This window comes from Phycodurus eques, chromosome 21 (genome assembly GCF_024500275.1).
Source record: "Phycodurus eques isolate BA_2022a chromosome 21, UOR_Pequ_1.1, whole genome shotgun sequence".
Lineage (NCBI taxonomy): Eukaryota > Metazoa > Chordata > Actinopteri > Syngnathiformes > Syngnathidae > Phycodurus > Phycodurus eques.
The window spans coordinates 3,768,007-3,781,552 of record NC_084545.1 but is presented as its reverse complement, the minus strand read 5'-3'; the positions used below and the strand labels follow the sequence as shown (position 1 = coordinate 3,781,552).

Below are 13,546 nucleotides of genomic sequence, written 5' to 3'. Positions count from 1 at the left end.
TGCCATTACTCACTAGTGCCCATCTGTAGAGGAGAGAAGAGTTATTACACGTTTGTTGTTTGAAGCGTAAAATTACGCCTTTATCTTTACGCCTCACTAGCGTCTTGCTTGATTATGCCTCTACTACATGTTTTGGGTATGAGATTCCAAAATCAAACAAACAAATGTGAGACTTCAAAGTTGTGTTTCTACTGCTTTAAATACTCTTTGGTTCTCCTTCGATTCTTCTTTGCTATTCTTTTTTTGACTTTCTGCTTCCCTACCACTGTTAGTCATCAGCGCCTAAAGAGGATGTAAGTGGTATTGCAAATTTCTTTAGCATTCGTTTACATTCCGATATGTCATAAACTCATACATCGACATGAATGAGTTTTTTGAGTTGCGAGTTGTTGCTTGTTCGATTGTTTTTGCTTTGTGTTTTGTGAGCCATAACTCACTCACTCAGCCACACCCCTTAAAGGCACACATTCAGCACACAAATACTAAAGTAAATACAGTAATTACACTTTATAAAACCAGTTTATTGCTCTACATTCTCTTTTTTTTGTATACAATACAATGCTATTTTTCTTTAACTTTTTTGTGGGGACTGGAACGAATTCATGGCATTTGAGAAAATTGATTTGATATATATTACTCGTAAGTCAAGTGTATATAGATATAACAAATGCAAACAAATGAAATATTGTTGAACATTTTATAGTTTGAAAAAAATATTCATCGGTTCTCTTTCGATTCGTCTCCTCCAATAGTTTTAGGTAACGTCCCGATATTGCTCACTAGTGCCTCGTGAGAAGCTAAGTGGTACTACTTTGTTCCGGTGGAGGCCAGAAGGTTTGTCGCTCCGTTGCTGTACGCCAACCTGTTGCAATGCTCCATTCGACTAACTCGCACCTCCTTAAAAAAAAACACCCCAAAAACGTAAAAGTTAAGAAACAAGTTAAACTGGCAATGAGTAATCCACAAAGTGACCCACCGGGGTGACGGAGGGCTTGTGGAGACAGTTGAGGTAGGGTTTGGGCTCCGGCTCGATGTCTCCGCGGAAGGTTTTGTAACAAATGGCGCAGTCAATCATGGGCTGCGCAACCCCGCGAAAGAAAACAAGTGAGAACAAATTAGTCCGATTTTCAAATTTCCACATTTTTGTTTTGGCCGTTCCACTCACGACGTCATTCCTGAAGCTGCAACCTGCGGGATCCACGGTTCCTTTGGGGCATCTGGTGGCCTTCAGGTAGAAGTGGTGGTAGATGAAGACGACATCGAAGCCGGCCTGAGGGCGCGAATGGGATAAAAAGTTATTTTGTGGAAGAAGTGGTGCAGATACAGTAACAGTTTTATAATATACAACACTACAGGAAGGAATGCTGTATATTGTGTATTTTCTAAGCACAAAAACACAAATTATCTTGTGTTCTCGTTCGATTCTTCTAGCACTGTCTTTATTTGCTTCCTGCTTACTACCATTGTCGCTCACTTAAAAGATTAACGTGTAGTAGTTTGCCTGGTATAACAGACGTTAACTGGTACAAACTTATAGTTTATTCTCATTTGCGTTTCCTTTTTAAAGAGTAAACAAAACATCACCTTGTGTTTTTATGCTTGAAAAACTATTCGTTTCGCTCTCTAATCTTCGAGATAGTCGTTGACTTCCTGTTTTGTCACGCCATTGCTCACTAGCGCCCCAACGGCAGAGGAGAAAGGCGGTATTACAAGTTAGTTGAAGTGTTGTTCGCCCATTAAAACGGACATTATTTGGTACAAAAATTATATTTTTTATTGATTTATTTTTATATTTTTAACTGAAAATAAAACACAATTTTGTGTTTGAATTCTTTAAAAAACGCTTAATTTCGCTTTGGATTCTTCTTTGCTAGTTGTCGACTTCCTGCTTTGTCCCCACCATTGCTCGCTAGCGCCCCATTGGCGTGGGTGGGGGGACGTTGTATTACACGAACGTTCGGGACAGCATTTATCGTTCTATCATTTTCCATTATAAGATATTAATACCTCCACGTTGGACTGCGTGACACTCCTGAAGAAGAGAAAGTGGTTCTGGATGCTTTCGTGTGCGCTGAGCTTCTCCAGGGACAAGTTGACGCCTTTCTTAAACGTCTCCTCGAGTTTCCCGTAAGCTTCTTGCGCCTCGGTGGAGGAGCACAACAAAGTTCCTCCGACGGTGAGCAGCAGTAACAAAGCGGCCATCTTCTGTCGTCCCTCGTTTGTTTGTGTTGTAGGGGGTTGGTCCGCCCTCCCCTCTTCTACCTTCTCTGTCCCGGGAACATACTGCCCTCTTTTTTCCCCCGACCCTCTTAAAAAAAAAAAAAAAATCGGAAAAATGTGGAACTGGAATGCTTCCCCCTGACTTCTCTCTCCATTATTTGTTATTAATCGTATAGGATACGGTTTTCTATTTAAGGTGTGTATGTGACCACTGACCAACTTGTCAAAAGTTTGGGGGGGAAGGCAACCATCAAGTCACTGTTGCAAATAGAGCGAGTCAGACCCCACTTCTGATGCCAATGTGGTGAACGTCTAACAGGCAGCTGGATCCCACTTCTGATACCAATATCACAAGCAACATCTAGAAATGGGATCTTCCGGGCGACAAACAGATAGAGCCCACTTCTGACACCAACGTGGTGAGCGAAAGACAATTACTGACACCAGTGCCACGTGATTGATTAGTCCCGTTTCTGACACCAGAGTGTAGAGCAATTGATATATCCCACTTCTGGTACCAATGAGCTGAATGACAGGACAGAAAGCGCCCGCTTCTGAAACCAAAATGGTGGGCCACATACAGATAGATCCCACTTCTGATACCAATTTGGCGCGTGACTGACAGTTCCCACTTCTGGGACCAATGTTATGAGTGACAAAGACAAGACATACATCCCACTTCTGACACCAGTACGGCAAGGAACAGACAGATAAATAGACCAAAAAAAGGACACTGGGAATAAATAGAAAATAACTTTTATTTGTCATCAATATTTGAAGCATCAAATGTACAAGGGAGCTTCAGTAGTGGCCGCTTGTGTTCCATAATCATCATCGAGACATACACAGAACACCTTCACATCATTCACAGGCACCACAAGCAAATATTAAAACTCAACATATGTATGTGTGTGTTCCATCCCAATAAGAACAAACAGTAATGCAACAGCTAAATATTTGTCTCTCTTAACCACTTCATGGTCCCGCAGGCACTTGAGTAACAGGACACCATTACTTTTTCAGTTTTTTTGGGGGGGGAGGGCCAAAAACAAACACAAAAACTTCATCAGCCTCCCCCTATTGTTCAATAAACGCTCGTCTTGTTGACCATTTTAGGACAAACGGTGGAATGCTGGTTGGATAGATGATTGATGGACCATTTGGCACTACTAACTACTGCAGCAAAAAAATAAATAAATAAAGTGACAACCCCTCAACATTTAATATCCCCAATAATTACGGTGTGTGCTCAAATAACAAAAACGTTTTAGGGACCAAAAATACAAAAATTATGTACATTGAGTCATTCAAATAAACAACCAAGTGAGTGCTTGTTTTTGTCTCCCTCTTGTGGTTATTTTGACATTTTTACTGGGTCGTCAAGTAAAACAGCTGGCTTGACAAGCTAACTCGCAAGCTACGACCATAAGATAGGCTAACCAGCATGGCAAGGTAGCTAGTGATTATAGATGCACCAGTTAGCGTGACTAACTACCAAGCTAAGTTATGTAGCTAGATCAGCTAGTTTCACAAGCTAATTAGCAACCCCAGGCTCAGAGTTTGGAGAAGGTAGCTTGATACATTAACTAGCCAGTAAGATGGATAAACGTGATGAGGTAGAATTATAGATGGACTAGATAGCCTGACAAGGTAACTAGCAAGCTAAAATAGACAAACTAGCTAGCTTCACAAGGGAACTAGTGAGCCAAGTTAATCAGATGGATTAGCTAGCCTGACAAGCAAAATAGCTAATGTGGAAAATGTGGCTGGCTTGATGAATTGACAAGCTAGAAAGATGGATGGATGGATCGAAAAGCTAACTTGCAAGCTGGGATAGATAAGTAGCATGGTGAGGTAGCTAGATATTATAGAAAGACTATCTGCCTCACAAGCTAACTAGCACTCACCAAGGTAGACTAGCTAATTTAAAAATCTAAGACAAGCTAACTGGCAAGCAACTACTTAGCCTGTCTGTCTGTCTTTGCTCGTGAGGTAGCTTGTCAAGCTAGCTAGTCATAAATAATCGCTTCCCCAGGCAATGTTGTAGCTCGCTATTTAGCCTTTCAAGCTAAATATTGTAATAATATAATAACTTATACAGGCTTAAGTAGTAGCTCGCTTGTTAGTGTGTAAAGCTAACTAGTCTAAGACAATAGCTTTGATAGGCTTAGTTGTAGCTCGGTAGCTATCGCTAGTTAATTTAAGATAATTGTAATAGCATGGATAAACTTAGCAGTAGCTTGCTAGTTAGCTTGTCAAGGTAGCTAGAATAATAATATTTAAAAAATCACTTGAGCTAAGTACTAGTTTGCAAGCCAGATTGTCAAGGTAGCTAGTCCAAGATAATAGAAAGCAGAGTAGTAGCTTGTAAATTAGCTTGTGAAGTTTACTAGTTCACCGTTTTTAACTTTTTACAATATTAATGTATTGCGTTGTCCACACCTTAGACCAAAGACTATTTTCTTGGACTATGTGGCAGTCAAAAATGTTCTGACTTTTAAGATAACTAGTCTGAAATATAATAACCTTGGCTAAATGTGAGCTCGCTAGTTAGGTTTTCAAGATAGCTAATCGAAGATAACAATAGTTTTATATGCTAGGCAGTTAGTTTGACAAGCTAACTAGTGCGCTAAAATATAGTAGACTAAATAGTAGACAGTTAGTTAGCTTGTCAAGCTAAATTTTAGTAGTAGACCAGTATATTTCGTGTTCCTTATCGCTAATTTAAACGTACAGGGCATGTCATTTGTCATATGTGACGATTTTGATATGTTTTGGGGGGGGGGTTGACACAGAACAATGTGGAAAATCGCAACAAATCACTCCCAGTTTGCCAGTCTCTACGACAAATGTTAGTAGATTAAAAACAATCACACTGAGTTACAGACATTTGATTTGATGTCTTCATTTAAAAAACAAAAGTGCTATTGGCGTCGAATAAAGTGAAAAGCGAGGCATCCAGATGTCCTCAAAGTACACACTTTAGTAGTTCCTTCATATAAGGCACTTGATGGTAAGGCAGCGGTAAGTCAGCATGCGAACATAGCGGAAACCTTCCCATATGTTCATCACATATTCAATGTGAATCAGAGCGAACCTTTCAGGGCGAAAAAAAGTAATAGGATCATGTTGCGTGTCAATTCAACGTAAACGTGTCACAGCGTTTGATTTGCAATCCCCTGAAATACAATATAATAATAGTTCTATTAGAAGAGAAAAAAAAAAGTATACTGTGAACACTTGTTGACACGACACGCAGGCAGCAGGTGAGGACGTCACTGGGTGTGCTGCGGGGGGCCTCCCAGTGGGTGGCGCTACGGGGGGCTGAGGCGGAGGCTCACACGGGCATGTGCATCTCGGAGTACTCGTCGTGACACTCTCGCTCGTCAAACGTCGGCTCGGCATCGTCCGCGTCCAGCTGGAAGGACATCACAATTCAGCTTTTTTGGGCGGAAAATATATAGATATATAATAACATCATATAATACATAATTGCATTAAAACAGTACTAACAATAAGAAGAAAATAAAATGTAAAAATTAAAAATAAGAGATTTAAAATAATAATAGAACATTTTAAAAAAATAGAAAAACAAAAATGTAAAAAAACAGGTACATATGTAAGAAAAATGTGAAAATAAACCAGTTGAAATAAAACATTTAAAATAAATTAAAATAATGAAAAAAAAATAGTTAAACATTTAACGTAAAATTGATACAACAAAAAGTTAATTAGAAAATACAAATTGAAAATAAAATGTAAAATAAACAGAAATGATAATAAAATGTAAACTAAACAAAAATGGTGTGGGGGTACGTACGCAGAGCATCTCGCGGGAGGTGAAGATGCGCGGCAGCAGGAACATTTTGACGGGCACGGTGAGGATGAGCACAAAGGGGAAGGCCAGCGACGCCTGCGTGGACATGACGGCCCACAGCACGACCAGGCACACCATCTGGATGCAGGTGAACAGATGCATGCGCAGCGTTCGAACCTGTGGTGGGGAAAAAGCAGACGACAAATTCGGTTTCAAATGTACATAGATACGTATATTCATAGCCTAAGTTTGGGACAGGGTGTTTAGAAAAAATACATACTACAGTAAAAAAAGAGAGGGAAAGTGACATGCTAATTTTGCCAGCCCCGAAGATTTCATAACAGTGACAAAACTCGGGTTTCATCCCTGAGTTTAGGGGGGAAAAAAAACCCTAGAGGGACCAATATTTGAGGGAAAAATGGACACGCAAACTTTGCCAACCATGGGAACTTCATGTCATTCCCTTTCTGCAAGTCTGTTTGTACAATAACGAATGTTAGATTCATATGATTTCACAGGATGGACACAATTCTCGTATTTCTTGCGTGCGGCTCCCACCTTGCGGACGTAGCTGTGGTCGGGGTGGTACTTGGGCGGCATGAGCAGCAGCATCATGCGCTCGCTCAGCTGGATGCCGTTGAGCGACATCACGCCCATGTAGAGGAAGATCCCGAATAGCACCGCCAGGGGAATCTTACGCAGGAGGTCGCCGATCACGATGGACATGCCTGTGGAGAGGCGGGACCGAATTCAACTAATGACAGTTTGTAGACGGAGTGCAACCGGAGCGGGTTCATCTCCGGGTTTCGCTTGTCAGATCGGGACCTGCATCGGGACGACACTCACCGACCATGAGGGACACCAGGAGCCCCGTGACGCGCTGCTCCTTCACCTCCTGGATGCGGGGCTTGTCTCCCGGGGCCACGGCCTTGCTCATGACGGTGAGCGCGTTGACGTGCGTCACCGAGCGCACGGTGGCGGCCGCCATCCACGGCAGGCCGAACAGCGCCGAGGCGCCGCCCAGCGCCACGATGAGCAGGAGGTCCAGATGGAAGCCCGAGCCCTTCACCAGCATGCGTTCCTTTTTGCTCACGATCAGCCTGCAGGGAGAAACGAATCTGTCATATTCCTTAAAAAAGTTATAGAAATATTTGTAAAATATTGAATTGAATAAAGGTTTTATTATAATAAAGATATATTTGAACATGTACACAATTAATGTCGATACATATTCATACGTTGTAATAGCTAATTTTATTATAGGAGTAAAACATTTTAAATAATTGTTTAACAATAGTATGCAAATAATTGAATTATTAAAAATTATTTACCATTCCAGCAAAATAATATTATAATATAATTAATATTCTCATATACACTGTATAGTACTACTAAAAAATTAAAAAAATACTTTTATTAGTCCGGCAAAGGAGAAATTCTGGATATGAAATTAATATTTTTTAAAAACATTTACAGTATTTCTATATTTCGCACTAAATATAATGTATTAATAATTTTAATTAATATTGTAATGTTACTATAAAAATTAATAAAAAGCCCTCCAAAAAATACAACATACCAGTAATGATATAATGATAATACAATAATCTATATCATCTTATATATCTTATATATAATTAAACTATAGACTAATATGCTCCTTTATTTAGGGAAAATCCAGCATTATGCAGTACGTTTTTGCTTATCTTGCAATGAAGCTAATAGTTTGTGTAGTCTACTTTGCCAACATTTATTATTGTGCGTAGATGCCAAATGGTGAGTTTGTGCTAAATAATTGAATTACTGAATACTGTTGTTTATGTAACATGGGTTCATGATTGTATACATGCTAGATGCATGGCATCGCTACTTTGCTGATTATTTTTTGTCCGTGTCGTTACAGACCACAGTAGATAAATCAGCTGAGACTGGCGGAAGGTTTGTGTCCACTCACGTGGTGATCTGAGTCTCCATAAAGATGAGGATGAAGACCAGTAGAGCGGGCAGGCAGCACGCGAACATCATCCAGACGGGGAACTCTCTGTCGCTTCCCAGCGGGCTGATGATCCAGCCGCGCTTGTCGGGCTTTGTCACGGAGAAACCGCTTGGAACGTTCAGTTTCTACACCCAAATGGAAAGGTCTGATTGGCTTGTTCCGAAGCGACCTGCTTGGAATTAGTTTTGTCTTACTTGTGTGTATGTGTCCTCCAAACTGTTGTCCACCAGCACCATGAGGAGGATGGCGATGGGCACCCCGAAATCGCCGATAATCCTGCGTAGCTGAGGACACAACACGGGAGCACTAAGGATAACTCATGCACCGCTGTTGCATTGCGGGGCATATTGACCCATGAAGGTTTTATTTATTTTTTTAAATATATCAACAAAACAAACATAACATATTACCCTTCCGGGAAAGAAGGCGCTGTTCTTGAACTTGCGCAGGTAAAAGGCGATGAAGAACGTTCCAGCCATGAGGACCAGCGAGAGCAGCGCCGTATTGGGTTCGCCGGTCGGGCCGGCCATCTTGGTCACCTCGGGAACGCCGCTGATGTTGACGGGCGCCGTCGTGACGTCTTGGGCGGAGGCGTTCTGGGCCGCCGTGTCGTTCGAGGGCAGGAGCGGGTCGAGGGAACAGCGCGTCAGAGGATGCTGCGTGAAGATCTGCCCGGTGACAAGACGACACTATATTACTACACGTCCGTAAGATTTATGGCTCATTGTCATATAATTTGATCACTAACGGATGTCCTTTTGAAAATACTGTATTCATTTGACTGATATGAGTATTTGAATTATTGTCAGTTTTGTCATGGATTGAGTTCAAATCTGGTGATCTTTTGTGCTGTTGTAAGCATTTTTTTTTTTTTTTTTAAAGCGCGATTGTTCCTATCATAGCTTCCGCTCAATTAGCTCTTCCGTAAGAAAAAAAAAATGGAGCTACTAACGTGGAAGAAAAAAAAAAACTTAAGCCTGGATAAAAAAAACTCTCAATCCAATAAACATTCAAGTTCAATCTGTCAATGGAGATTTGAGCTTCACTTGTTAGAAAAACACACTCATTTCAACCCCGAGTTCTGAACATTGTCCAGGAGCGATTAAGTCCACTCTCTTTAGCATCAAGGACGCAAACACTCCGGTGGGCCAAACTTTGCTTTTTTTCTTCTTTTGCTTGTTATTTACCCTGCCGAGCTTCAGGAAGGTCTCGCAGATGAAAATGAGTGAGATGAGAAAGGAGAAGATCTCCTGCGTGAAGCGCGAGACGAAGCGGACCAGGAAGCTGCCCTCGAAGGCCACCGTGACGAGCACGATGACCACCAGCCACACGCCGATCCACACGCGGCCCGTCAGGTACTCCATGTCGCTGGACTTGCAGAACTGGGGCCACAAACTGGAGGTTACAGACGCGCGCGCGCACAAACAAACAAGTCCCAAAATGGCAGCTACAGCAACAGCACAACATGAACACAAGCAAGTTAGGGGCACTGTTACGTACGATTATACAGGTAACAAGATTACAAAATTGAATTACAAAATGCATGTCGTGGTTTGGACTTACAGAGTAAAAAGCTTCTTCGAAGACCAAAAGTGGTCCAGAGAAGCCCACAACCAGCAGAGGCTGGGCTCCCAGCAAGCAGAAGACGACGCCCTGCACGGCGGTGGACACGATGAGCTCCGAAACCCCAATAAGCCCCTCCGTCTTCTCACCTGGGGGCACAAACACACACAGTTAACGCCGCAGATTCACAAGAAATGTCAGCGCCGGCGGCTTTTTGCGGCGCTCACTCAGCAGGCCTCCGAACGTGATGGCCGGCGAGAGCGCGGCGAAGTAGATGAAGATGACGGCGGCCATGCACTGGCTGTTAAGGGCGTCCTTGAAGTCGCTGACGTACTTCGGGTAGCGCCGCCTCACGTCTCGAAGCAGGCCGCCAAAGGGCCGCCCGGTGCGCTCCAAGGGGTCGTCTGACTTTTTCAAAGGCGTGATAAGGGCTTCTGGGTGGAAGACGGGTGCGGAGGTTATTTCAAGTTACTGAACGTGGTCTCCTTCGTCCTCTTTTTGTTCGAGGTCTACCTTTTTCCTCCAGGCTCTTGAGTTCGTCGGCCAGCAGCTTCCTCTCCTCCCGCTTGCGTATCATATCCCGCTGGAATCGAGCCACGGAGCGCAGCAGTTCGTCTCCGCCCATCTCGGACGGCGGCAGCACGATGCTGCAGTCCAGGAAGCTGTTGATGGCGTTCAGGAGGTCCTGACGGTCGTCCGCCAGGTAGGCCGCCTCGTGGAATTGCTGCATGCGTATTCAAATCGGGAACTTTCGTAAGTCTTAAACCAATGCGGGTACTGTACTGTTGTAATTATTGGGAAATATATTACTTTAGCTTGGGGGGGGGGGGGGGGAAATCAAGTTTATTATTGTAAAATTAAAGGAAAGCCTCATTGCGCACAATACTGAATTTGTGAATGTCTTTTTCATCAAATATGTTGTAGATGACCACAATGCATTAATTTATCATGGATAAGGTCAGGTCTAATTAAACTGTGGACTTTATTTTAAAGGAGAAAGGACAAGAAAGGAAACGACATCTCTGCGGGCGCACCTTGTCGGACATGAGCGTGGAGATGGAGCGTCCAATCTGGTGGTAGTCCATGCTGGTGGTGGCGGGCCCCAGCAGGACAAACAGGAAGCGGACGGGCACGGGAACCTCCAGCACCGACTCCAGCTCCACGGCCTCCTGCAGCCGCACAAACGCCATGGTGGGCTGCTCCAGGAAGTCCACGCTGCCTGGAACGCGGCGGAAACGGCGGCGGTCAACACCTCGGAGGACGATTCAAGGGCCCTTGTTCATTTGAGATCGATGACTCACCCACAAGGACAACGGTGGCCTCAGCGTTTTCTGGAATCTTCTCGAGCAGCTTGAGCTCGTGCTTGGACTTGGAGCGATGCATGCCCGACACGATGGCGGGTTCCTTTTGCTGGAGAGGTGGGACATTTTTAGAATAGTGAATCTATTCGGGCTTACGAATAGCATCTATGTCTAGACAGACAATATAACAACACTCACAGGCATATATTCTTTATCCTCTGCGAAGAACGGCTAATATGACAGTCATACTGAGGAGCAGAGACCGTCTCCATGTACAGTACAGTGGCTTGTAACGCAAAACACTTGTATTTCAAATCATCTTTCCGCATTGAAATGATTGGAAATTGCATTTATCCGTTCCAGCATCCCAAAACCCCCCAAATCTTTGGGTTTTAGTTTTTGGGAGTAAATAGAGTAATAACATTATTAAATAGAAGGAAAAGTATTAAACGTAATTTTGTGCATCATGATGTAATGCTTCAATCCACTTTAATGTGCGCCTCATTCTGGTGTGTCTGCCTTGGACACCAGAGGGCAGTAGAATACAGTCATACAGACTGACTATTCTCAGTGACTCAATAAGCTTCAATAAGTCGTTTTTTTCCCCCACAGAGACTTTGGTTGTCTACATGTGTTGCTCCACCGTTTACATTCAAATATGCTTTGCTTTAAGGCTATACACTAAAAGTCGCTGCCCGACGTACCGGCACGTCGTTCTTCTCCACGTCGACGTGCGTGTCACAGTCACCCGCCGCATGCGCGCTGCTCATCAGCGGCTCGGTGACGGAGGGCTCGGGCGGGTGGGCGTGGTTGGCGGCGTGGTGGTGGGTCATGAGGCTGCCCAGGCTGGCGGCCGAGATGTTCCTGGGAAAGGGGCTGCTGTGCTCCTTGTCGTCGCTCGGATGGCTGGGGAGAAGACATTCACAAACATTCCGTGTGTCCGGGGGGGAGGGGTTCGTTCTTCCAGACTCTTGGACGAAGTTTAATCTTTGAGGAATTTGCGGGGCTCGGATGCAAGGAAATGAACTCGGCAGTAGGGGAGGACCCCGATGCGACTGGCGGGCACCTGTGTTTGAGCAGCAGGGCCCTCAGGACGTTGGCGCGGTCCTCAGCTTTGATCTGGTCCGAAATGATCATCTTCTCCACCACCTGGTGGGCGATGCCGGGCAGCGTTTTCTGGTCCAGGTCCAGCAGCACCGCACCTGCACACACACGAACACGAGCAAACGTACAGCTGAATGTGCAGTGTTCACCTGCTATATCATTTCTGCCTTCATTATATTGCTGATTTTTAAGTGAGCATTTTTTATGGGTTTTTACAGAATACAAGCAAGACAACATTTTTAGTTGCACGCTTTGAGTGTAGTAACACGTAGTGTCGCAACATGCCGAGCAAGGAGAGGTGGCGGCGAAGGTCCCCACCTGATCTTCGTCGTTCCCACAGAGCAGACAGAATATTTGCCTTTGATTATTGTTTTTTGCTCTGTTTGTATGCGTTGCTGCTCTGCGTGTGTTGAAGTAGCAATTCTTTGAAGGATTAGAATTATCATAACATCTATGCTGGTTTCCAAAGCCTGTCTAAGGTTTTCCACATTGAATGTTAGCATTAAGCTAGTAGACTTTTAGATGACCAGATTTGTTCAATGAAATTTGGGTTAAACATTTTGGTTTGAATATATAATGTTTAATTCTCTCTTTTTATGTGGCGGTTTTACAGTAAACTTCGACTGGGAGTGAAAAATAAACAGTTTGAAGAAAACATGATTTGCCTCTGTGAATGACATTAATATAAATCAAACAAATATTAGAGACAGTTTACTAGTCACATTTGAGACATTTTAAGATATTTTCAAGGCTACTTAAGACCTCTCATTCCCTAAACGCAACCGTTCAGAGTGGGCAAGTTTAAGACCTTTTGCAACAGTATTTTGATACATGTTTGTTGTCTGTGGCGTTTTAAGACCTTTGATCCCATCAAAACTCCTATACTGTTCTACAACAAAAACATAGTCGGACACAGAGGTTTACTTTCACGTCGTTTCAACCTCCTACCGTGCGAGATGGTCCTGCGTAGCTCCAGCAGGCTGCGAAAGGACAGCGAGGCCACGTGCGGCTTGCCCCAGCGCTCCGTCTCCTCCTCCACGTCCTCCTCAAACTTGATCCAGCGGGCCGTCTCCTTCCACTGCATTTCCTGGTTCTTGTCCATGGTCAGCTCGTTCAGCTCCACGAACACCTGAAGGGGGGAGCGGACGGACAACGACACGCGGTCATTCCTGTGGAAAAACTAACGTGCTTGTGAATTAAGTATGTGCAAAAACAGGTTGCATGCTTGGTGAGTTGGTTGTCCAACTTTATGCACCAACTTTAGGAATGTGGGAGGAAGGAATACCGGAGAAAAATGATGCAAGCGCAGGGAGAACATCGAAAACTTACCTACAATGTTTAAAAAAAAAAACAAATCTCAAAAATGAAAGGCAAATGTTTTGAATTCAAAAGTTAAATATAACTGAACTGAATTTAGGCAGTGAAGGCAAACGTATTGAATTCAAAAGTTAAATATAACTGAACTGATTTTAGGCAGTGATTCTTTCACTTACCACTACAAGTACAACAAATCAGACAGATGGTCCAGGTTGTTTGTAGATGAGG

The 13,546-nt window shown here is 43.5% G+C and overlaps 1 protein-coding gene across 3 annotated transcripts in view; it reads right to left on the bottom strand.

The window, feature by feature from the left end:
• Window positions 1-2,960: 2,960 nt before the first annotated feature.
• Window positions 2,961-13,546, bottom strand: part of slc4a2b (solute carrier family 4 member 2b) — a 36,739-nt gene continuing 26,153 nt past the window's right edge. For 2 of the 3 annotated variants that reach the window (XM_061665759.1, XM_061665757.1), the window contains 16 exons: window positions 12,950-13,130; window positions 11,964-12,099; window positions 11,602-11,803; window positions 10,898-11,006; window positions 10,631-10,815; window positions 10,110-10,320; window positions 9,824-10,030; window positions 9,597-9,745; window positions 9,221-9,415; window positions 8,444-8,701; window positions 8,228-8,317; window positions 7,992-8,158; window positions 6,884-7,137; window positions 6,596-6,765; window positions 6,041-6,214; window positions 2,961-5,638 (listed from right to left, as the gene is read on the bottom strand). In XM_061665759.1, coding sequence (XP_061521743.1) covers window positions 5,558-5,638; window positions 6,041-6,214; window positions 6,596-6,765; window positions 6,884-7,137; window positions 7,992-8,158; window positions 8,228-8,317; window positions 8,444-8,701; window positions 9,221-9,415; window positions 9,597-9,745; window positions 9,824-10,030; window positions 10,110-10,320; window positions 10,631-10,815; window positions 10,898-11,006; window positions 11,602-11,803; window positions 11,964-12,099; window positions 12,950-13,130 — 2,769 coding nt within the window. In that variant the 3' untranslated portion in view covers window positions 2,961-5,557. The remainder of the gene's footprint in view (window positions 5,639-6,040; window positions 6,215-6,595; window positions 6,766-6,883; window positions 7,138-7,991; window positions 8,159-8,227; window positions 8,318-8,443; window positions 8,702-9,220; window positions 9,416-9,596; window positions 9,746-9,823; window positions 10,031-10,109; window positions 10,321-10,630; window positions 10,816-10,897; window positions 11,007-11,601; window positions 11,804-11,963; window positions 12,100-12,949; window positions 13,131-13,546) is intronic. The other variant, XM_061665758.1, reaches the window with a different exon arrangement.